Source organism: Eublepharis macularius, chromosome 1 (assembly GCF_028583425.1).
Source record: "Eublepharis macularius isolate TG4126 chromosome 1, MPM_Emac_v1.0, whole genome shotgun sequence".
NCBI lineage: Eukaryota > Metazoa > Chordata > Lepidosauria > Squamata > Eublepharidae > Eublepharis > Eublepharis macularius.
The window spans coordinates 37,606,537-37,631,579 of record NC_072790.1 but is presented as its reverse complement, the minus strand read 5'-3'; the positions used below and the strand labels follow the sequence as shown (position 1 = coordinate 37,631,579).

Sequence of the window (25,043 nt, the reverse complement as noted above, 5' to 3'; positions counted from 1 at the left end):
TTTCCGGTAGCAACCGTTTGTGGATAAGTTGTGCTAATTTAGTTTATTTGCGGTTCTTCCTTGCAGACATTTGATTTTTCAGCTTGACATACAGCTTTCAGCCTACGGCCTCATGCATAACACTCATATCACTGAAAATCAAAACATCCTCAAATTATTAAATATTTAGACTGCGTTCAACGGCAAAAGCTTTGTTATCCAGCACTCATGGGGAATGGGGGTTGCCAATTCACCAGCTCTGCCGGATTCTCAAGCTTATGGCTCTGCTTCAGCATCACAAGTCACAGTCAATTTATGGCAACCCTGTACGGTTTTCAAGGCAAGAGACGTTCACTGGTGGTTTGCCATCGCCTGCCTCTGTGTAGCAACTTCAGCATTCCTTGGTGGTCTCCTAGCCAAGTACTAACAAGGGTTGACCCTGCTTAGCTTCTAAGATCTGACAAAATTGAGCTAGCCTGAGCTGCCCCGGTCAGGGCTGCTTCACCCCTTACCTGGAAGAATCTGCAGCAACCAACACGCCCCCCCCCCAAATTGGGAATGCCATGGCAACAGGCTTCACACCCTTCCCTCCCCATGCCATGGAACCGCCCTATGCAGCAGGCAGACAAACAGGCCAGCTGCCCAGGAGGAGACCTCTGCCAAAGCTGGTAGGGGTGTGCACTCCCCCCCACCCAAATCTAGGAAATCCAGATCTAGGTTGCAAGGATCTCAAAAAAAATGGGGATTCTGGAAATATGGGAAAGAATCTCTTATCTGTTTAAGACAGAGCCATTATTCCTTATTATTCAGCCATTATTCCTTAAGGAGAAAACTATCTGGGGGTTATCCCGGGGGGGGGGGCGGAGAGGAGGTCATTGTTCAAGCAAATGCCATCAGATTTGCAGAGAACCTACTACTGACTGTCCTCTAAATACCTCCTCAAGTTTCAGGAAGATTGGACCCTGGAGTCCAGTTCTGTGGGTCCCTGAAGAAGGTGCCCCCACCACTCTCCGTTATTCCCCATGAGGAAAACTATCTGGGGGACTGGGAAGGGCATTTTTCAAGAAGCCCTCACCAAATTTGCAAGGAACATACTCCTGAAGATCCTCTAAAATCCCCCCAAGTTTCAGGAAGATTGGATGCCAGAGTCCAATTCTACGCCCCCTGAAGAAGGTGCCCAGCCACTCTCCATTGTTTCCTATGGGAGAAACATTCCCAAGCAGGCTCCCAAGCAGAAACACACAGGGGCAAGGCTGCCAGCGGCCAAAGGCACACTCCCCAATGCAAGAGGAAACCCAACAGAACCAAAGTGATCAAGGGGACCAACATCAAACCAGAGAATCATGTCAAAACAGAGAATTCCATCCAAATCAAACTGAAGCAAGGCAGGCAAGAAGAGCTCCTGTACAGATTGGCTAGTCATTCCCCGCTCCTTGCCTCACTCTTCTTCCCTCCTCTGCCTCCCCTCTTGAAAAAAAAGTGGGAGAAACCCAGGAAGCAGCCAGCCAGCAGCTGAAGCCATGTTTCCCGGATTTAACCAGGGGCCTGGATCCAGGTTCCCAGATTGGATTCCAGATTCTCTGATTTGATTTGGGAAAGCCGGATTTAGCCGGATCGGCAAATATCTGGCTTTCCCCCCCAAATATCTGGCTTTCCCCCCCAAATATCTGGCTTTCCCCCCCCAAAATCTTGTCTCTGCATTACAACATTCTACAAGCTAATTCCTGACAGCTCAAGGCAGGCGGGGAGAAAAGGAGGCACCCGAGGACGATCCCACTAGGTTTTCTGCAGGATACGCCAGTTTTCCCTCCCTATCTTAATACTGTAATGTTTTTATAAATAAACTATTTACTCATTAAGCTTCTCTGAACCTTTGGAAAGGGGTGGGTTAAAAATCCAAAGAAAGAGAAAATTTGGTATCCTGAAAGCAGAATTCTCATATTGCAGAATGTGACTGCCTTTTCTTCATGCTGTCGCCTCTTGTGCCTTACAGAATTATACTCCTGAAGGTCAGGTGACCCTTTGGAATGGTGCAAGGTGCAACATGGCAGGGTGGAGATCAGTGAGCCTTCCTTTTACTAATGGGAATATCTTTGTGGATAACTAGAGGCTCATCGGATCTGAACCTGAGCCAGGATCCAAAGAACCATACAGGAGTCCTGTAGAGCGAAGGAGGCTTTGACTTTGTTTCTTAAACAGCACGCACACATGGTGCCACACAGCAGGTCAATTTTCACTCTGAAAGGTCTCTTACAAGCAGATTATTATGTGACATTGTGCATGTGCGTGTGACTTCTATTTGAAGGTGCAAAAACTTAGGTGCACCTCTTTGGAATCCCAGCAAAATACTGTAAAATTATGTCTGCAAGTCAGTGTTTTTGATTATTCGCTGAAATGATTTGCTATATCACAATAGGGACTTTCTAAACAATATATATACTTAATAAAAACTGAGAAACTCCTCTATATTTACTTGTCATGTTAACAGACCATGGCTGAGTTGCACCATATACAGTTTAGATCAGAAAGGTTGGATCTTCACTGTTTCCCCAAATTACTACATACCTGTTCCGGTTTGTGTTGCTGTACAATATTGTATATGTAACTCAGGCCTGTTCTTGTCAAAACAAAGGCAGCTTGTTCATTTATAAGCGTATCCAAATGTGCTTCAATCTAAAATATGGAAGAAGAAAGACATCTTCATTTACTGGGGATTGTATTCAAGATGACAGTTTTTGGGCCAAAGCAAGACAGAAGAAAACTAGTAAGTGCAGCGGATGGAATTCTGACTGTGCTGAAAATTAAGTTATTCAACTACCAAGATGCTGGTTTTTCAAAAAGCAGCTTCAGGTGCATAACTGTGTTGGTCTTCAGTAGAACAGAAGGCTCTGAGTCCAGTGCCATCTTAAAGGCCACAAGATTTTCAAGGGATAAGCTTTTGAGAGCCAAAGCTCCCTTCTTCAGATACCAGAGCTTTGATTCTCGAAAGTTTATACGTTGGTCTCTAAGATGCCACTGGACTCAAATCCTGCTGATCAACAGTAGCTGTTTCAAGGTGGAAACCACAAGCCCCGCTGGGCAAGCGCCTTGCCCACTTACCAGCCCCATTTTTCAGGAGCCTTACTGAGGGAACAGTGCCCCAAAGAGCCACTGGTGGCATGTCAAAGAGCCACTGAGTACCACTGATGTAACCTCCTTCCTTTAACAACTGCTAATCAGCTACAGCATAGAAGTTGAGGAGCCTAGAAATACGCACATGTGGAATTTAGACAGAAGTGATCACTGTAATGCTATAATGCAAGACCTGTTCAAGAGCATGATTTCCCACCCTGCTCCCATTAAAAAAATCCATTCCAGGTTCCAACACTCTCCTGTCCTCTGTACATTCTTGTTCTTGACTTGCAACGTATTTATACCATGCACAGAAAACACAGTCCCCTCTTTTTATGAAAGGCTGTGCACAAGTTATATTTGTACCCTGTTACTGCCAACAAGACAATGGTGTGCATTACCTATATTTCTGTATCTGTCGCCATTCTCAAAGCCAGTTCCTGGCTCAGGGACTACTGTACATGGTCACACTAGGTGCCAGTACCCATGAAAGAGCTTCTCAAAGCTCTGGGAGATGGCTACAGATATGATTCAGCGGAGTCAAACCAGGCAGCTACAACTAGGTGACCTCTGCAACTCGGTCTCCACTTCCCAGCACTGCAGAGATCTTCTCCACCCGGACTGATCATGTCCATCAAGTTATTGAGACCCAGTGGATCTTGGCTTGAGCAGGGCTTGATTTAAAAAAAAAATCGAGGAAATGTTGGCCAGTCCTGTTAAGACGTACCCTATAAATTAAAAATGGAGACTCCCCCCCCCCCTGCATCATACACACTGGATAACAGCTGCCATCTCTGCACACTTTCTTTTAAAAATAGTTCATCATGCTGCAGCTCTGGCTGACCTTTTCATTTCTCTGCTCTGCTGCATTTCCTTCAGGGGGTTCTTTTAACTCCCCATTAACAAAGATTTGTGTTTTTTGCAGTAGTATGCACCTGTGTGTTTACTTTATAAATGAAGGCTGTAATGTTACACATTTTTAAGAAGACTGTTATGTTTATTCCACGTTAATGTTTAATGACAAAGAAAACACCAGGAGGTTGACTTTGGACAGTTACCTGATACTGTAACATCTCTAGCCGTTTATCGGTGAATTCAAACAAGGCCAGAGTCGTCTTCATCATATGAAGTGAATTCACCATAAAGGTTGCCATGTCAGCAGACCCCAAGTTACTGGCGGACACAGTACAAATCTGCAGGAGAGGATCTAGCACGCAAGACAGAACCTGAAGAGAGGGGGGGAACCCACAGAAGAAATGCTGTGACTGATGGCATTTCTTATGCACATATTGTTCTATTAATACTCCAAAGCAAAAGGACAACGGCTGAAAGGAAAAGAAACAATGTATTGTCGAAGGCTTTCACGGCCGGAGAACGATGGTTGTTGTGGGTTTTCCGGGCTGTATTGCCGTGGTCTTGGCATTGTAGTTCCTGACGTTTCGCCAGCAGCTGTGGCTGGCATCTTCAGAGGTGTAGCACCAAAAGACAGAGATCTCTCAGTGTCGGACACTGAGAGACACTCAGACACTGAGAGATCTCTGTCTTTTGGTGCTACACCTCTGAAGATGCCAGCCACAGCTGCTGGCGAAACGTCAGGAACTACAATGCCAAGACCACGGCAATACAGCCTGGAAAACCCACAACAACCATCGAAAAGAAACAACTTCCAAAACTACAGTCCAGTGTGTGTTCAGCTCGCCGTGTTTGTTAACATAAAAAGAATATTGTGTAGGAATGGTGCACAGGTTGAAAATTCAAATGCAGCCCGACTAATTTCCCTATTCATTTTTTGGACGCTAACCAATGCGCGCAGCGCCAGTCAAATCCAGAGAGGGGACTGATTAGGAAGCTGAAAAGGAACAAAGCTGCTCTGAGAAAAATAAAAGGTTTTAAAATGGCAAGGATGTAAATTTAAGTCAAACTCCTGAAAGTTTCCTGCCAGATCAGTACAGCAGTAAAACGGGTTGCAAACCTTCTTCCGTTGAAGGTTTCCAAGAAAAAGTTAGAGAAGCGTCTGTTTAGGATGCTTTAAGCAGCTCCTGGGCCTGGATCTCTGCTTTTTCATGCTGCTGTGTTTTTGCTCAGAGGCTACAAGGACCACAGGTACAGAACTCTGGATTTTATTTTTAAAGAAGAAATCACTTGATGCTGAGAACTGAACAATTCTGGAGACATTTAAGCAACAGTGATGCCTGGCTGTGCTCTGAATACTGGACCAAAATTGTAAATCTTATTTCTACTGCATCTATAGTAACCAGGGCTTTTTTTCTGGAAAAAGAGGTGGTGGAACTCAGTGGGTTGCCCTCAGTGAAAACGGTCTGGTGGCCCCGCCTCTTGATCTCCAGACAGAGGGGAGTTTAGACTGCCCTCCGCAGCGCGTAAGGCACTCTCAACTCCCCTCTGTCTGGAGATCAGGGGGCGGGGCCACCAGCCATGTGACCGTTTTCAAGAGGTTCCGGAACTCCGTTCCACTGCGTTCCAGCTGAAAAAAAGCCCTGATAGTAACTGTATTGGAAACAAAACAGGGACAAGAGGTGCTGCTCTGGCTTGCCATCTAAGAGCAATAAAGCACCGATCCCCTAACAATAAAGGAGTAGGGGAATCACATGAATCAGCCCTCATGCCATATCCCATCAGCCCTAATTCATATCTGACCATCACAGGAAGCAAGAACCTCAGTTGCCACAAGCAAGGCCTTCACAGTGAAGGCCTGCGTCTTTTTTGGAAAGGGCTGCAAGACATCGTCCCTGTTCTGGCCAGCTTTTAGACCGGCTGGTTAAACACTGTCAGCTGAGCTGGGTATGTCCGAAGTTAAGGGATGCAACTGCCATGCATTTTGCCGTTTTTCAGCATTTTGTTCGGTTGTTCGCAATGACAATTCCCCTCTTGGAAAATTGCTTCGAGTTTATAGAAAAGCTGCCTGCGCCCATTTGAAATGAACAGCCTGGGTCCTCATGAAAATCTCGGACTTTTGCCAGCACAGCGTGATTTTTTCACCTCTCCCTTCCCACTGCGGACCAAAATGCTGCCCCCTCCCATGCTACTCGTAGGGGGTTGTGAATCCCCAGGAAAAGCATGATGGGGGAGTTGGAGGTCTGCTGTGGGCAGGGGGATCAATGCCCCATCCTTCTGTCAGCAGAAATGTTAGGTAGAATTGTCACGACTCCCTTTTTCTTCGTGGGGTTAGATTTGGTGCCTTAAGCCCTGCTGCCACCAGGCATTCCATTCCAATCTGGTTAATTAATTTCCCCCTGAATATTGTTCCCAAGTGTTAAGGCTCTTTTGAGGGACTATGTAGCCCTGAGGATGAAACTGGCATACAGAAATCACATATCACTCTGGGGTGAACAAAAAGCAAAACAAACTTTTATGAGTACATGAAGCGCATTGGTTTCAGAATGTTGGATAATTTTTCTTCAGAAAATAAAACTGGGTATGTTATTCTTCTGACTTAGGTGTCACAACCACTTCTCTCTCCTTTCACTCAGATTTCTGTCAACTTATTCTTCTCACTCTGCCATGATACTCATGATTCTTACTCCACTGAGTACTGCAGTCTGCCACCACGTGTGTGAAGGCAGAGAGGTAAGGTGAGCAAGTTAATTCAAGTGTGTTAAAAAGATGTTACTAGGAGCGAGCAGGAGCATGAACATCACTCCTATCCTGCAGTCACTCCATTGGCTACCCATTAGTTACTGTGCTCAGTTCAAGGTACTAGTTATCACTTACAAAGCTCTTCACCGTCTTGGTCCGGCATACCTAGGGACCGCCTCCCTCTCTATGCTCCTACACAGCAGCTTTGCTCTTCCGAACAGGGTCTCCTGCAGGTGCCACCCTGCACATTGGCAAAATCAACTGCAGCCCATACAGGGGCTTTTTCTGTGGTGTCACCCACCCTGTGGAATGGTCTGCCTGAGGACATCAGAAGAGCCTTCACTCTCCTGGCTTTCCGCAAATGATACAAAACCCAATTATTCAAAAAGGCTTTTTACTCAAATGGGAGGGCTGTATTGTAAGGAAGGGATCTCAGATGATCTGCTAATGAGTTAGGAACCATAGACATCACCACTATGTTGTATTGGATTCCTACTAATACTATGTCTTTGTGAACTTGTATCTATTTATCCTATGGCACTGTTTATGGAAATGTTCCTGATATTGACTGTACTCATCTCACACCATGTAATCCGCCTTGAGTCTCAGTGAGAAAGACAAACTATAAATGACATTAAAAAAGGTAAAGGTAGTCCCCTGTGCAAGCACCGAGTCATTACTGACCCATGGGGGACGTCGCATCACAATGTTTTCTTGGCAGACTTTTTTACAGGGTGGTTTGTCATTGCCTTCCCCAGTCATCTACACTTTACCCCCAGGAACCTGGGTACTCATTTTACTGACCTCGGAAGGATGGAAGGCTGAGTCAGCCTTGAGCCGGCTATCTGAACCCGGCTTCCGCCAGGATCAAACTCAGGTCGCGAGTAGAGCTTGGGCTGCAGTATTGCAGCTTACCACTCTGAGCTACGGGGCTCTTTATGACATAATATGACATAATATTATGACATATAATTAAAAATGACAAATAAATTAAAATTAAATTAAATTAAATTAAAATAATATTAAAAAATTGTTGTTTGCTCTGTAACTAATCTGCCAGGTTGAGTGGGAAGAAAGGGGAACAGCATTACTCCTCCCAGGAAAAGCCGAGACACCGTGGCCGAGACATCAGATGTATTTACTGATGCGGTGAAAAGTAGGTACACAGTTAAAATGCAACTTCTGCTCCATCTTCATCCTCCAGCATTTCTCCTTTTAACTTTGTACAAAGGAAATCATGTATGGCATCTGATAAAAGAAGGCAATATCTTCCTGATAACCCCATCGCTGCATCCTTCTTTAGCTGTGGCTTAGTTGTGTTCGGCTCACTCAATACAGTCCCGCAATTAACCCATTCACTGTATTTATACAAAAAAAAAAATCTCGCACTTCCATCCCCATCTTACACCCCCTCCAGGTGGCTAAGAGCATCACACACCAAGATCTTCCAAACAGTCTACCTGTACAAAGTCAGCTTGACGAGTATCCACAGGAACGACGCAGGAATCGTGGGATGCCAGAATTTCACGCAGCAGACTGAGCGTTTGATTCAGCGCAGAGCTTGGGCCAAGATCAGCAGGGGGGAGTTCAATCTGCAAAGCAAGTGGCAATCCTGAATCCTGTGGTGAGCATCTCTCTCAAAATCAAATTTATCTTACTAAGAGATACAGGGGCATCCTATCATGCCAGGTGACAGAAGTAGCAGGAGCATACCAAATCCTTCAGGTGGCCAAAAGCCACCACTCCTCTCCATCCAGCATTATGCATCCACAGCTGTAGACCAAACTAGGGATGTGCGCTTCGGGTTTCCAAGCTGAATCGGGCCCGATTTGGAAAGATTTGGGATTCCCGAATCAGCCCCAGCATCAGGATCCCGAAGCAAAGCTTTGCAAAGTGATTCGTATAGCTTAGGGAGCATTGGGCAAAGCGGCAGCAGCCGCAGCACTTTTCTAGCTGTTTGCATTGCAAACAGTAAGAAAAGTGCTGCTTGTTTCCAAACTTCCCGCCCGATGCTTTTTTTACCTGATGGGAGGGGGAGGGTTCCCTCCTTCCCTTCCTATCGGGTGAAAAAAGCAACAGGGCAGGAAGTTTGAAAGCAACACCTTTTTTGCCGCTCGCAAGAAATCTGAATCTTTTCCAGGCACACACTCCTAGACATAACTCTCTGCCAGGTTTGTCAACAACAGAAGTGCTCCCTTGTCTACAAGGGCAAAGAGGCTTTCTGAGCACCCATCTGTTCCACCTTCTGTCAGGCACGGAGAGAGGGCAGAATGCAGTCATCTTCCCACAGCACAAATGGGAACTGCTTCATTATACTCAAGGGAGCCAGCATGGTGTAGTGGTTAGAGTTAAAGACTAGAATCCAGGAGACCCAACCTGGTCCCTGTTGATGGCTGTAGGCACAGGAGAGGGACTAACCCTTGAAACAAACCTTATCCATCAGTTTACTTGCATGTAGGCCCAGACTGTTGAAGAATATCTTTTTACTCAACAGATGCATCTCTTCAATCGTTGTTAACAACATAGCTGCACTGTTCCCCACGATATTACTAAAGATTGGAAAGAGAGAGAGAGAGAGAGAGAGAGAGAGAGAGGTTTAATCCTGCCTGAAAAAGACATATCAGGTCCTACTAGTTAGTTAAGATTTTTTTTTAATGCTGCAATACTTGACATCTAAAAATAAGGAATACTATTTCTTACATGGTGAATTTATGCTCTATTCAAAGGCAAGAGAGTCATGAACTCTGGGGGAAAGTTCCACTGCAGTTGTTTCTCTTGGATTTCTCAGCTGCATTCAGCACCACCAACCAAGGCATCCTTTCAGACCCTCTTCTTTGGGTTAAGAATGAGAGGTGCTGCTTTGCAATGGTTCTGCCCCTATTTCAGGCTCTTTTCAGATGCCAATCCTGTGAAAATGTTGGTCACTTCAATGCAAGTTACCCTGTGGGGTACTTCAAGGTCCAGCACTACCTCCTGTGCCATTTAATATATAGATACTCAACGGGTGTGATGATACTTCAGTAAAGCTGGAGAGGACATGTAAAGGGGGGGTGGCTATTGCAGGAGAGGGTGATTAAGCAAAACCAGCTGGGAGCAGGAAGAGCTCTCAGCTATTCGTCTTTATAGCCAGGCTTCAAAACACTTTCTCACAACTGGTGGTCCTCTTGCTTATAAACAATATTGCTTTGGTGCTGCAGGTTCACAAACACATAGCAGGACTGGGTAGTTACGACTCAATCCTACAGTGATGAAGTAGGAATCCCAATCAATCCAGCATGTGGCCTGGTTTGGGGACTGAAATTGACTTTGTTTCAGCAAAAGTACTGCTAATTTATGTCCTTCATATTGTGAAACATTTTTGGGGGGGGGGGTACTTCTAGGAAATATGGTTTTAAAGATAAACCAGAAAGTCATCCTAAGCAGCTCCCATTTCTGTACTAAATTGAAAAGCTCAGAAAACGCTAACGTTGAGTCTTTTGTAGAAGCAAGTACTTCGCTCCAAAAACGATGGCACGACTGTGGCCAGGCAAACTGAGCGACCCAGGGCAGTACTGCAACTGCCACTGCTTGAAGTGTTGACTGACAAAAAGAAGAACCAACAACAAGGTACCGTTAAAGGAGAAGCCGGTTGGAAAATACACCTTAAAGGGGATTTGTGGGATCACATCAGAATTAAATTTTTCATTCAAAGTACCAGTAATGGGGAGAGTATCATTGAATAAAGATCCAGAGGGACCCAATGGCATTAACTACACTATCTCTGGCTCTTACACCTGCTCTTCCTCCAACGTGATGTATACCCTCATGTGTCAACAATGTCCATCTGCTCTGTACATTGGACAAACCAGCCAACCTCTGTGCAAAAGAATAAATGGACACAAATGACATTAAAAATGGCAACATCCAGAAACCAGTGGGAGAACACTTCAATCTACCAGGACATTCCATCAAGGACTTAACCGTCACTGTAGTTCAACAGAAACCTTTCAAAAACAGAATCCAACGGGAAACTGCTGAATTGGAATTCATATGTAAATTTGACTCAGGCAGACTTGGATTGAATAGAGACTATGAATGGTTATCTCATTATCAGAAGTAACTGATTTCATTAACAGAAACAAACTGATCTCATTATCAGAAGTAAATTGATTTGCATCTACTCCCCCCTCCCCATACCACCTATATATATCTGGCCAGTTTCTTCTTACCCTCCACGCATCTGACGAAGAGAACTGTGTTTCTCGAAAGCTTATACTACAGTAAAGTTGGTTAGTCTTAAAGGTGCTACTGGATTCTTTACTATTTAATAAAGATGTCTCTTTTACTAAAAACGGAAGAATCACAGCTATTTGAGAATGAGGGCTGCATGGTTTCCCCGCTTGGGTGCAATCAACTCTGCTGCCTCAAAAATACTCTCCCTCATACCCTAAAACCCAAGGTCATTTGCTTCTCTTCATGGTCTGTTCCAAATTTACCTGATGGTATGGTGGTAGAATTTGAGAAGGTTAGAAATTTTATATAGCAAGACTGCTCCTGGTTCAGCCACGATCACTTGTTCAATTCTAACCTGAAGGAAATAGGATGAGAAAAAAACACACATTTAATCATGCAGACACTTTTTTTAAAAAGTCAACATCTACATACAAATCAGCTTCAAGAGAATGTAGGAACACTGTGGCCAGCAAACTGTGAAGACCGATGAATTCTGGAATGGTCGACACCTCAGACTGTGTTGCCAGCATCAACCATCATCTGGAAATCATTTAGGGCAATACGTCACTAAAAATAATGATAATACTAAAAGGTGAAAAATTACTGGTATAGTTATAAAAGATTCTGTAAGCTGCTTTTTCACTATTTGTTTATAGGCATATGGAGATACACTTCTAAAATATATATATACTTTTATACTGAGCATTCACATAAAGCAAAATGTTCTACCTTAAGAGGCCGGCAAACACCTTCTGTGATGTGTCCAACTACTTCTTGCATCGTTTCTTCCACACCTGAAATTAAACAATGGGAGTCATTCAGAGGTGTTCCACAGCTGACTTATTTAATGTTCCATCTGACAAGCTCATAAACTTCTCATCACTACTACGACCAAAAAATGTATCCTTTGCAAATATACAGCACAGATTACCAGGGCTTTTTTTCTGGGAAAAGGGGTGGTGGAACTTAGTGGTGGAATTCAGGACTGCACAATGATGTCACTTTGGGTCAGCTGGAACAAGGGGGGAGTTTTTTAAAGTTTAAATCGCCCTTGGCAAAAATGGTCACATGGCCAGTGGCCCCGCCCCCTGATCTCCAGACAGAGGGGAGTTTAGATTGCCCTCCGTGCAGGGCAATCTAAACTCCCTTCTGTCTGGAGATCAGGGGGGCGGGGCCACTGGCCATGTGACCATTTTCAAGAGGTGCCGGAACTCCGTTCCACTGCGTTCCTGCTGAAAAAAAAGCCCTGTAGATTACTACAAAGAATCAGATCTAGGACAATATGATGAGGCACATTTCCTCCACAGTAAGTTTACTCTCTTTTCTTCCTCCTCTCTCTGCTTTCTTGCTTTTTGAAAATCTTTACTGCTCATTCCTCACTGGCTCACAATCCAACCATTCCCTCCATCTTCCGCTGCTTTTTCACTATTTGTAGCCTTCTTCAAGGAGAGTTCCACCCATAGCTGCCCCCCCCCGCCATCTCAGACTCTCGTACCTTCATCTACTTCACTCTCTGCCATGCCTCTCGTTTATTACAAAATGCCTATTTTCCCTTTTCACCAAGAACCCCCCAATTTAACTCCTTTGATCCCAGTCTCTCCATTTTGCTTATCTTCAGTCCTTGCTGTGACTAGCTCTCTAGTCTGCATTTTTAAAAAAAGGTGCCCAAATCTTCCCCATCCTTAAAAACCACTATCTTGGCTCCCCATTTCCCTTCGTTTCTGAGAGCAAGCAACTCCCTCTGCGTTCCACTTGTCAGCCTCTGACTCATCTGTTTTCTTCCTTCCCACTACATACTTCTTCCTCAGATGCTTTAAACATCAGTAATACCTTCGGCAGTTACAAGTTTTAACATGGCTTCCAGGTGCTCTTTTTCAGAAGCGGTCGCTTGATGCAACCAGGCCAACATGTCTCCTATGTACCTAAAACAGTAAACAAAAATACTCTGCTGCATTGATTGATTGATTGATTAGATTTTTAGTCTACCGTCCTCGCCAGGCGGGCTCCGGGCAGAGTACAACACTTCAATTTACATAAATAACAGTTAAAAACAGATAAAACTATACAAATAACATTAAAACAACTTTATACAATACAGCTTCTCTTCAGATGGCGATGATAAAATACTGCTTTTCAAGCCCTAGCTCATATGTAGGGTGATGGACAGATCCTTAGTGTGGCCAGTGGGGGCCCAACCTAGCCTCCACCATGTGCCTGGCGGAACATCTCTGTCTTACAGGCCCAGCAGAAAGCTAATAAATCCTGCCGGGCCCTGGTTTCCTCAGACAGAGAGTTCCACCAGGTTGGTGCCAGGACTGAAAAGGCCCTGGCTCTGGTCGAGGCCAGGTGGGCTTCCCTTGAGCCAGGGACCACCAACAGTTGTTTATTTGTGGAATGAAGCATCCTCTGGGGTACATATGGGGAGAGGCGGTCCTGTAGATATGCTGGACCCAGGCTGCATAGGGCTTTATAGGTCAACACCAAAACCTTGAACCGGACCCGGTACTCAACTGGTAACCAGTGCATAAAGGGCTGCTGCACTGCTAGCAACACCTCCACCTGCAAATGCCTGTACAACATACTGAGCTACTGTCGTACCTCAAAGGATCATGGGAATGCATTTCGATAGGCCGAGGAGTACCACCTGGGCCGCCTCTGGTAAGAGCATCTATGAAGCCCCGGACCACTGTGCTTCTTCTGGCTGTCGCAAACTCATCAAGTGTGTATCTACAGTAGAAATTGACATGCACCTATTAATGCATATAGTTATTGCCTCCACAGTAATCAAGGTGTCTGCTTTTATGGGGAATGTAAATGCTACAAATAGAATTATTGTGCAGTTTTCTCAGTTAACTCTCAAAATGCTTTCAATGGCCAAGACAAGTAATTACGGTGTGAAAGTATTACACCCCAGGCTCCTTTCAGAAGATCCATTTGTGAGCACATGATATGTGATAAAAGAAAAATACAGGAAATTACAACATGAGCGAAAAAAGCAGGGCATTCACTGCAGCCACTGCAACTGTTTTTAAAGGTAGGAGGGCAGCAGGTCACATGAAAAAAAAACAAAATTCAAACACCAGAAATGCAAGAGTAGAATTATTCAGGATCATTCCTGGGACGAGTTTTAACCAGCGCTGGAATCAGCAACGTTGCAGATGATAAAATCATACAGATTCTACTGAGGATGTCATCAGCAGGAAACAATACAAGAGGACTAGATACTGAGAAGATAATGGAGGCTCTATCAAAAAAAAAGTGACATCACAAAGCCACAAAAAAATGAAGGCATTGTTTTCAGGATGTTAAGTAAGGCATATTTAATAGCGGCTTGGTTCCTAACTACAGTCATCACAGGTCCAAGGAGGAGAGGGGTGATTTTTGCCAATTCTCCCTTCTTGTGAAACAGAAAAGAGTCCAGTAGCACCTTTAAGACTAACCGACTTTACTGTAGCATAAACTTTCGAGAATCACAGTTCTCTTCGTCAGATGCATGGAGGGTAAGAAGAAACTGGTCAGAAAGGCCACTCCTCAAATGTTGCTCCTGGGGGACTGAGGACCCCCAGAAATTGCTGGGGGGGGGTCAGATGTTTCTCACGAGAACAGGGATTAGTGAAAATGACACCCCACCCCCTTTATGCTTATGAAAGTCCTGGGAAGGATCCAAGCCGGTGTCATGATCACGTGGCTTTCAGAGATCCACTTCTCTCTGCATTCTCTGTGATTAACTCTGCTTCTGTCCGCCACATTTAAGTGACAGAGAGACAGAGAAAGATGTTATTTTCCTCCACAACAGAAAGGCTACAAATCTGGCCTGCCCCTTGCTTATACTACTAGTTAAGGGCCATAAGACCTTCTTGGCTCTTAATTGCTGGGTTGAAGCTGGTACAAGGTGATACTAATTTATTGTATTTTATATTTTAACTAGGTATTTTACGGTTATTTTATTTCCCGTTCAAACATCCCTTTATTTGGCCCTGAGCTTTACAGATTGGGTTAGATAATAAAATACAAAAAACATATAAGCATCTAAAAATCTCTCAGATTCAAGGTGAACTGCTGTATTTGGCCTTCGCCAATTGATTCCCTGACACCAACTAGCCCTACTACACTGCAACCCTATGCAGAGTTACTCCAGTCTAAGCCTATCTATTTCATCCGGTTTATACTAGAGTAACTCAGCATTAAAATGCACAGTTAGGCTCCTAGCTTGTTTGTTTTACAGTTTACAGCAAAGTGTGATAGGTTCCAATTTAGTGCTGTTGCTATTTTTAATTTTCTATTTTAAGTTGCTCTGAACGCCCGTTATAAGTAAGCAAACCAGGGCTGCAATTCTGAACATGCTTTCTAGAGAACAAGCTGCATTTCTTAGTAAACATGTTAACGATTATATGTGGCACATGTATCATCACTATGGAAATTGTCGATAAAAGAGTCTTATTTAGAATGCTGTGTGTCTTTTTTTTTTATACCCAGGTTTCTTGTAAACCAGATATTTCATGCACAGGGGAACAGATTTCTACAACACAAATCCTATTGTATTGTTTATTGGATGTTGTCCTGTCCTGTCGATGGAATTCACTGTCTCTGTGTAAATCTGCCTTGAGCCCTAGTGAGAAAGGCAGGCTTAGGGATTTGTCACAAACCTGGAACATGACTGAACAACAGGGCTTCAAAATCCAGCCATCTAGCAGCCACTGGTACCTAAAAAACACCTGAGCCTATAGACTAGTATCAGGGCTGGTGCAGAGGCCAGGACGGACATCTGATCTATCCCCCTACTCAGCTCCTGCGTTTTGGTTAAGAAAAAAAAACAACCTTGCAGAAGTACATCAGTTGCCTCAAGCTATCTCATTTTTTAACTTCTATATTGCATTCTGGAGAGCATAAAGCACACACAAGCACAGCGGAAAGGGTTAAGAAACAACTCCCTGCGGCACACGGCTACTTGGGTTGGCTCCTACGAAAACAACCTGTTGTTCCAACATTGCCACCCTGTGGTTAATGTATCAAACTGTAGACATTCTTCTCGCAAAAGAGCAAAAAGGAATTAACCAGATACTGCTGAGAAAAATCACTGATAACACTGAAATGGCAGGGAATTTGGACGTTCCCGGCAGAAGAACATATGGGGGCCCCCTTCCAGTCAAGAATCTGGTGGACTCCAGCCCCACTGTTAAGATTCTGATTTCTAGCACCATATATTTTACCATCACTTCCTGCAGAACCTAGGGCATTACATCTTCTTTATCACAACTGCTGTGTCACGGGGCACTTCTACCATTTCTTAGTTTATTTTCATTATATTTTTTCTGTACGTTTTTTCCCCCTACTGTGACTTGGAAAATTCTTAGATTTAAACTGTGTGCAATTGGGCCAAGAGGTCCAACTGATCACAGAGTTAAAGGGTCACTAGACAGTAATGTGATGAGACTGTTTGCCGCCGTCCTTGTGATACTGGGTGCATTTGCCACTAGTCCAGGGTTTGCATTCTGCGGATCCATGTCCATAAATGGCAGCACCATCCTCTGACACAAGAGGCTCTCGAGAAGATGGGAAGTCACACCGTTAAAAGGATCAGATCGGCAAAATCCAACCCCATGGCTTCTTGCTTTTTGGTTTTTTCCCCATGAACCTCTAAAGATTTTCTTTTGGGCTGGTTCTTAATTAACAGATGTGTGGGAAATAATAAACATTTAAAGGCAACTTTTAATTATCTCCCATCTGTCCTCTCCTCTTGTTCCCTTTTTTTGGGGGGGAGGGCATGCTTGATGCAAATTTTCTGAAACTTCCTGGCAGAAGGGAACAGAAAACTGTAGACGCCAGGGAGATAAAGTGCAGGTAGAAAACTGTATGTATTGCCAGTACTTGGAGATGGCAGCTGAAGACCCTGAAGACAGGGTATCAGGCTCCAAACCGCTCTAATCTACTGACTGCAGCTTTAGAGTTCCGATACCCGTCTATAAAAAAATAAAAGCCCTTGCTGAGGGCATAACAAAACATCACAAGAGGACCAGCATTGTTCTGTGACACTTTCTCCCCTTTACTTGGCAACAGCTAGATAAGATGTGCGATGTAACACCTTGAAATATGCATCACTCCCTCTGGTGCTGACAGCCAGTGAAGTCAAGCAGAGACACACAGTTTCGTTGAAACGTGTCGTGTTATTCTTGGTGTTACGAGGAACTGGGAAGGCAGACGTGGGCCAGCAACACTTCCGTGTTTCTTTGTAATGCCTGGAACTGCCCTGAGCTTGTGTATGTTATATATTCTATTAAAACAGAAACGTAAATTAGGGGACGCACACAGCCCTGATCACAGCTCTGAGCAGCTCTTGACAAAGGTCAGTCAGAAGGGCCGGGCATCCTGATTTTGGCCACGAAAACACATTACTGCTGTAATTAGCACACAAACATACTTGTACAGAACAGGCCTGTCTTGTAAAGCTTCCATTGCTTGGGCCAAAACCGGAGAAACGTCACACGATTCTTGTGTTAATGTCCTGCATTCACCTATAAAACAGCAATAGCAAAAATAATAACAACCACAACCACCACCAGTCACTTCTGCAATAGAATGGGCAGGGAAGAAATTTCTCCCTTCCACCGCAACTCTCTGCGATCTTGAAATGCTTTTCCTGGGGGACAGGGAACAGCAAGAGGGGGTCTGATATGGAAGGAGGAGAAGTCAGCAAAAATAAAAATAAATCATCACCCCTTCCATTACTACCAAACAATCTTTGGATCCAAACCCTGTGTCATTACTGTTAAGATGTATGCAGCATCCAACTACTCCATACTAAGGTGCTAAAACTCTTAAGGAAAAAGATTACATGCTATTCTTATTTTTTTTAAAGCAACGGTCAGGATTCAACTATACTTGGACCTCTGCCACTGTCCCCAGAGTCACTGCCTGTCTGATGGGCCCTGCCTGAAAAAAGTCTGCATATAATGATAGTACTTCTTCAAACTATTCTTAGGCAGTACTCATCCAACCAGAAGAGGCTGCTTCATTACAATAAGTGACTGTGTAGTCAATCTTAAAAACTTTCCCTGGCTAGAATCACCCAGTATCCTGGATCTTGAGATGCAGCTGTATACCCAGGGACTAGTTTAAAATAGACCTGCAGTGTGTGAGTGGCCCAAGATCACCTAGCCAGCTTCTATGGCAGTGTGGGGATTCGAACCTGGGTCTCTAGAGCCTAGTCTGACACTCTAACCACTATACAACAGCATCTCTCAATTAGGCAAAATCAGCCAGAATACGCAAAGTGCTTGTTTTCAACAAGCTATGCAAGCAGCAGAACCAAGCTGTTCCTGGTGTGGACTTGCATAAAAGCTTAACTAATTCAAAGGTCGTTGCAAGGATTGACAGAAAAGGAGCTGTAAAGCATGATCAGGGATACGGGTGCCATACAAAACGATCAGGAAAGCCTGTTTCAGTTCTGTTCCTTATTTGGCACACTCATTTGAAAGGGTGGGCTAATGGAATCCTGCTGTGGGGCTGTCATGCTTGCTTATTTCCAAACCAAAATGTTTAGCATCTGGGTGCCAAGTTCCTAAGGGGACTCCTATTACTATTATCAGATTAAAAATCCAAAACATTCTAAAATTGCTTTTCTAATATTAAATATTTCGCAATTCTGAACTTCGCACTGCTGCACAATCCCCATCCCAAAACAATAATGAAATCATCAAAATGTTGGAACATTATACCCTTACTCCCCGTCTTCCAGTGTCGTGTTGGTCCTACTTAAAAAGGCCTTTGAGATGGCAAAATAGGATTCATACGTACCCTTGTTGTAGGATGGCAGCCCAGAAATAAGCAGCACAGTTGGCTTTTCTAGAAAAAAGCCTGACTTCTTGCAAGTGCGGTACAGTGGTTAGAGTGCTGGACTAGGATCTGGGATACCCAGGTTTGACTCCCCACACTAAAGTGCCAGTGGATTCAAATTCTGCTGTTCTCCTGTTGACCAACATGGCTACCTACATGAAACCACTCTGCCAAGCAGGGCTTTTTTTTCAGCTGGAACACGGTGGAACAGAGTTCCGGCACCTCTTGAAAATGGTCACATGGCTGGTGGCCCTGCCCCTTGATCTCCAGACAGAGGGGAGTTTAGATTGCCCTCCGTGCCGCTGGAGCGGTGCGGAGGGCAATCTAAACTCCCCTCTGTCTGAAGAATGGTGGGGTGGGGCCACCAGCCATGTGACCATTTTCGCCGAGGGCGATTTAAACTTTAAAAACTCCCCCCTTGTTCCAGATGACCCAAAGTGACATCATTATGCGGTCCTGTGCTGGCAACCCATTGAGTTCCACCACCTCTTTTCCCAGAAAAAAGGCCCTGCAGCCAAGGAAGCCCATTGAGTGACCCTGGGCCACTCTCAGCTTAGCCTACCTCACAAGGTTGTTGCAAAGATAAAGTGGAGGAGAGAAGAATAACGTTAAGCCGCTTTGAGTCCCCACTGGAGAGAAACTCAGAATATCAATGAAGTAAATAATAACTAATTATGATGACGATAACAATTCTCCTGTCACGAACTGCCTATGCTTTAGAAGCAAAACAAGCTCTCAAAGAAAAAGATCTATCCCAAAAAATAAAGCGTACCTTGAGCCCACCGGTAAAGCTGCTCGTATGAAGTCTCTTGGAGCAAAGCCGTCTGTTCCATAATTTCTAGGCTGCAAATTTATGCAAAATGTTTAACCAAAAAAGTGCTTTGTGCAATCAAAAACGTCTTGAAAAGTTCACATATACATGGAGAGTCCTCAATATATTGCTCTGATCATGCTAACACCTCGCTCTATATAGATTTAAACAGTTAATGCCTCATTTAATTTAATAAATTAAGTAAAGACTATTCCTCGGTAATTACTCAACATGCACTCACCCTGATCTCTGCTGGTTTGTACGCAGCAGAATCTTGACATCACTGTGAATTTGCTTCACTCTTCCTAATACTTTGAAAAAACTCTGTAATAAAATTAGATTGCATGATTTAATGCACTGACAAAGTAAACTGTCCGCACAGAAACATTCTCAGATTACCACACTACAACAGAACCGCTTTGGCTGGTGCTCTACGTAACGCACTTAGAAAAATGGGTAACTCCACTTTGACAAAATCGGTCATATTCCGTACAAACAAACTTCTGAACATTTTTCCTGCCGTTTACTTCCAAGAAGGTTACATACATTCCTCACCCAGCCTGTAGCTAAAATTCAACAGAGGCAAACAAAAAACTATTATATATTATGACTCATGAAAGTCATGAATCACGTTAAGTCTGTTGCTATCGATCATTTATCTTCCTCTCTGGGGGATGCTGCAGAGCCAGGGAAGTGCTTGTAAAATCTGGCCTAGAGAGAGAGTACAGGTGATTCTCATGTTAAAAGGATGCACCTTACTCCAGAACAGCACAGCCCCAGTAATAATCACATCATTTCAGAATGCTGTAACTCAGCTGAAATACACATAATGGAATCAGCTCTCAGCAGGACCCCTGAGAGTCTACCATCTACGGGCGAAAATCTGTACCAGAAGCCACCCATCTGGATGTAATCAGCATCATCATGGGATGGCTACCCTATTCACTTGTAAGGTTCTAGAGTTTGAAAGGACAGCTCTGGCAAGATCCCAGGATCAAACTCTGGCATCACTACCTAAAATAATTCTAAGTTGCAGGTCTGGGAAAGATCTCTGGAGGTCTACCGCTGGTCAGCAGCCTGACCGAGGGGACAACTCCATATTGACCTCTGTAACACCGAGCAGTTAATCAGATGAAAGGTCTGGTGCAGATGCAATGCCTGCTCTCTTACAGACAATAGTTTATAGATCACGTGCAGAGTGCCCACTCCCTTCCACACTTTCCTCCCGTCTCCAGAATGAATGAATGAATGAATGAATGAATGAATGAATGAATGAATTTATTTGCAGTCAGAGACCATAACAATGGCAATACATCCTTAGCAATCAATAGAATAGTTAAATCCAGCGTAAAAATGTAAAGGACATAGAAAAATACATTTAGCATTTAAAACATTATCTTAAAATGTATATAGTTCTCTGGGAACCGCAGTAATTCTAGTATTTAAAACACTGACATTAAAATAGTTAAAATCGGGAAAAGAGCAGGACAGACTATGTATGGCTATTCTTTTTATTATGGAATTTAACCAAATAGAGACAGAATTTGGCTATTTAGTTGGATTTTCATCAATTAGGAGTTTCTCCAGGCAGGCCTTATTTGCCTCTGCAATTGGTCTGTCTAAGAGTGGGGAAATAAACTTGTCCCTATAGACTTGATGGAAAGGATAGCGAAAGAACATATGAATAAGTGATCCCACTTCACCAGTGGAGCAACGGCAGCGTCTGTCCTCGTATGGGATCTTTCTATAGTTCCCTTCAATGACCGTCTCCAGAATGAACTTTCCTCTCATCGACCTTGTTCGTGATATCTATGGTTTAGAGCCATCTGTGTGCTGACACCATAATTAACATCAGCCAAGTTCACTCCTGAGTCCATGATTTGCAAATCCACTTCTGACTGTGTGTTTCATCCTGGTGCATTAAGGAACCCTGGCTTGTGTTGGTGCACTCTAAATCATACTGAACAGCAATAATGGGGGGGGGGGATTGGCTTGTAGAAGTGTCAAAATTGCTAGAGAGGAAAGAAAGGTGTACACATCCCTTAAGACTGGTTTGCAAATCATGATTTGCAGGAAGCTGGGTTAATGATGTGCTGGGAGGCAATCCTGAGCTAAAACTGGGGTGGAGGAGGTTGAACTTTTTTACAATGACACAACACAATGTGATAACAAACTCTTATCAGCACTTTTTATAAGATGTAAACATATATATAAACTCAGTCTGCCTTGACATGGCCAAACTTGACCACTTGGATCCATGGCATGGTAATGGTGAGACTGACTGTGATGCACTTCACATAGGTCTCCCCTCGAAATCATCCCAGACTCCAGCTGGTGCAGAATACTGCAGCTCAATTATTATCAGGGGCTAGCTGGAGCATGCGTATTACTCCTATTCTGCAGTCACTCTACTAGTAACCTATCAGTTACCGGGCTCAATTCAAGGTTTTGGCTATCACATGCAAAGCCCTTCAGGGTCTTGGTCTACGGGAACACCACTCCTATGATCTGCCATGGTGGTTACGCTCATTTGAACAGGGCCTTCTGCAGGTACCACCCTGAAAATGGGCAAATTCAACAGCTGTGCACACATGCACATTCTCTGTAGCGGCCCTGCTTTATGGAACAACCTGCCTGAAGAAGTCAGGCAAGCTTACATCCTCCTGTGAAAAACTGAATTATTCAGGAGAGCTTTCATACACAGGTAAAAGGGCTGTGCTGTAAGGAAATGGTTCAAAGAGGTGGGTCAATAAAGTAATGGGGACTGTAGACTACACTACTGCGTACCAGCTGTTAGTGTTTATTATGTTAAATCATGTTTTGTTTCAACATTATTTCAGCTCTGTATCAGATTTTTGCTCGTTTTCAAATTCCTGCAATCTTATATTCTATTGTATTGTTTATTGAATGTCTCAGCTTTTGATTGTACACTATGTAATTCACCTTGAGTCTCAGTGAGAAAGGCAGACTATAAATAGCATAAATAAATATATAAAATAAACAACACAGGTGTCCAACGGTACTTTAGAGACCAAGAGAATGTATTCCAGCATAAGGATTCATAAGTCAGAGCTCAATTTATCAGATGAATGAAGCATATATCCAGGGCTTATTTTGAGGGGGAAAGCGCAGGAACGCAGTTCCAGCAGTTCCCCAAAGAGGTCACATGACAGGTGGCCCCGCCCACCTGACTCTCAGCCATTTTGGGCCCATTTTGGCTCAGCAGCAGCCCAATCCTGGCCATTTTGGGCCCCTTTTCGCCATTTTGGGCCTAATTTCAGTCCTGAATGGCCAGGATTGGGTCCAAAACAGCCAGGATAGGTGATGTCAGGGGCTGTGGCATATGCAAATCAGTTATGCTAAAGACACACTTCCAGTGATGGCAAGAGGGGTGGCATATGCTAATAAGTTATGCTAATGAATTCCTCCAGCTCTTTTTCTACGAAATGACCCCTGCATATATCCATTACGTCAAAGCATTTATATTGACAACTGAAAGGCAAAAGCGGCTGAGTAGGAGATGTCTCAAAGGGGGGTTGGTTTAAAACATAATCCAATCAGAACAGTAATTATCATAACATGCCAGATTTCCCCCGTGTTATGCATTTTAAGATACTTACCTCTGTAATAGGCCCGTCCCTTGCACCTCGAAGGATATTCATCTCTTCTGGAGAAAGCTGGAATTCCGCTATGAAAGCATCTGCAACTTGTGCTTTCAATTCTAATCTCTGGCTGCAAGAATAAAGTTGGTAATTTGGTACCACTTTCTATGGCCACTCTTCCATTCACAGCTCACAAGCTGTTTCAAAGTGTAGCCGACATGCAAACCAAGAAACTGGACACAAATCATCACTTGATGGTCATTCAACTGACCCATGACAGTCACTATGGTCCAATGCAGAGAGCTGCTAACTTTATCTAATCAAATTACGGAACATGTTGCATAACTGGTAATTTTATCCACATCTGTGTACAGGAACGAGAATACAAGTTTAACATGAGTACTATTACTTTGTAAGCTAAAACCCACATCTTAAACCAAATCTAAGCATCGCTACCATCTTCTGCTTTCCTGACAATCTCACTACCTGTGCTCATTTTAAATGTCACCCTGTAGACCCTCACAATTCATAGGCTCGTCGTGACTCATGATTTCACTTATTCACAGTCCAATCGCATGATGTGGTCGCTAGCCTACTCCACCTGTGCCATCACGGTAAAAAAAGAAATAATGATTTGATTTAATTAATGATTTAATTATTTCAGGTTTTGCAGGAAATTTGTTTCTTTTGCTACAGAGAGGTTGCGGACCCCGTTCTCCCAGTATTTGCAGATTTCACTATTTGTGGCAATCCCGAGAACAGCTCCCTGTGAACGGTGAGCATCAATTGTAATGCAATTCATTACATTTCATAGGTCACAAACTATTTCAAATTGCACCGCCGTCAACACCAATGATGTTGCTTCAGTGGTATTTATAAGCAAAAATCTATTCAATATTTATTGGTAGATTGTTAAGCCTCTGGGCCAGGAGAACGAGTCCACCTGGGCAGTCCCTCACTTTCCAGCTTCTCCCCTCCCCCAAAAAAGTGAGACCTCAGAGCAATGGCTATAGCTGTGGCCTGCTCACACAGCTTGGTCACAAAAGCTGAACAACAGACACAAATGCCAGATTGCAACCTGGAGGCCCTCTTCCAGTGGTACTTCCATCCATCTCCATCAAGTCTCAGGTCCTGCTACCAAGACAAAATCCCTGCTCAGGATTCTTCAATTGCTGCCACTAGCCACTGTACCCTTACCATGGGGTTAGGTTTTCAGGTAGGTAGGCCCAAAGAGAGTAACACACTTTCCCCTTTGCCAGGAATGCCACTTCCCTCATTCCTTCTAACTCCTCAGGCCTTGCTAGCCACCTGGTTCCATACTCTTAGTAGCCAGCTTCCTCTCCTACTTCCCTTCTTCATACTGGCTTGTAGAAGTGGGGACCAGATTGGTGTAGTGGTTAAGAGTGGCAGGACTCGAATCTGGAGAGCCAGATTTGATTCCTCACTCTTCCACTTGAAGCCAGCTGGGTGACCTTGGGTCTGTCTAAGCTCTTTCAGAGCTCTCTCAGCCCCACCCACCTTACAGGGAGATTGTCATGGAGGTAATAATAACATACTTTATAAACCGCTCTGAATGGGCATTAAGTGGTCCTGAAGGGCAGAATATAAATCGAATGTTATTATTACGTTATTAGTCTTCTTCCCTTTCAATCCTGCCATGCCAGTTCTCTGGCACTCCCGACCTACGTATGAGTAGTCCTTTGCTCCCAAAGAGGTCTCTACTCCCAAGGCAGCCTTTACCCCAAAGACTGGCAGACTGGCAGTTTTGGGGGCCCAGACCTGGTTTTCAAGTGCCAGCTGATTCAGCGGGACAAAAAATCACCTTGTTCTGGATTTAGCCCTCACAGCATTTTAAAATGGCCACAATCTTCTCTAAATGGTGGCAGGGGACACGAGTTGGA

The 25,043-nt window shown here is 44.0% G+C and overlaps 1 protein-coding gene across 2 annotated transcripts in view; it reads right to left on the bottom strand.

Annotated features, from left to right (window-relative positions):
- The window catches only part of COG6 (component of oligomeric golgi complex 6), a 49,238-nt gene that overhangs the window by 5,404 nt on the left and 18,791 nt on the right, over positions 1–25,043 (bottom strand). For both annotated transcript variants that reach the window (XM_054996909.1, XM_054996914.1), the window contains 12 exons: positions 23,161–23,272; positions 19,782–19,864; positions 19,502–19,572; positions 17,315–17,408; positions 13,495–13,623; positions 12,727–12,818; positions 11,626–11,690; positions 11,160–11,251; positions 9,116–9,233; positions 8,145–8,276; positions 4,149–4,316; positions 2,545–2,652 (listed from right to left, as the gene is read on the bottom strand). In XM_054996909.1, coding sequence (XP_054852884.1) covers positions 2,545–2,652; positions 4,149–4,316; positions 8,145–8,276; positions 9,116–9,233; positions 11,160–11,251; positions 11,626–11,690; positions 12,727–12,818; positions 13,495–13,623; positions 17,315–17,408; positions 19,502–19,572; positions 19,782–19,864; positions 23,161–23,272 — 1,264 coding nt within the window. The remainder of the gene's footprint in view (positions 1–2,544; positions 2,653–4,148; positions 4,317–8,144; positions 8,277–9,115; positions 9,234–11,159; positions 11,252–11,625; positions 11,691–12,726; positions 12,819–13,494; positions 13,624–17,314; positions 17,409–19,501; positions 19,573–19,781; positions 19,865–23,160; positions 23,273–25,043) is intronic.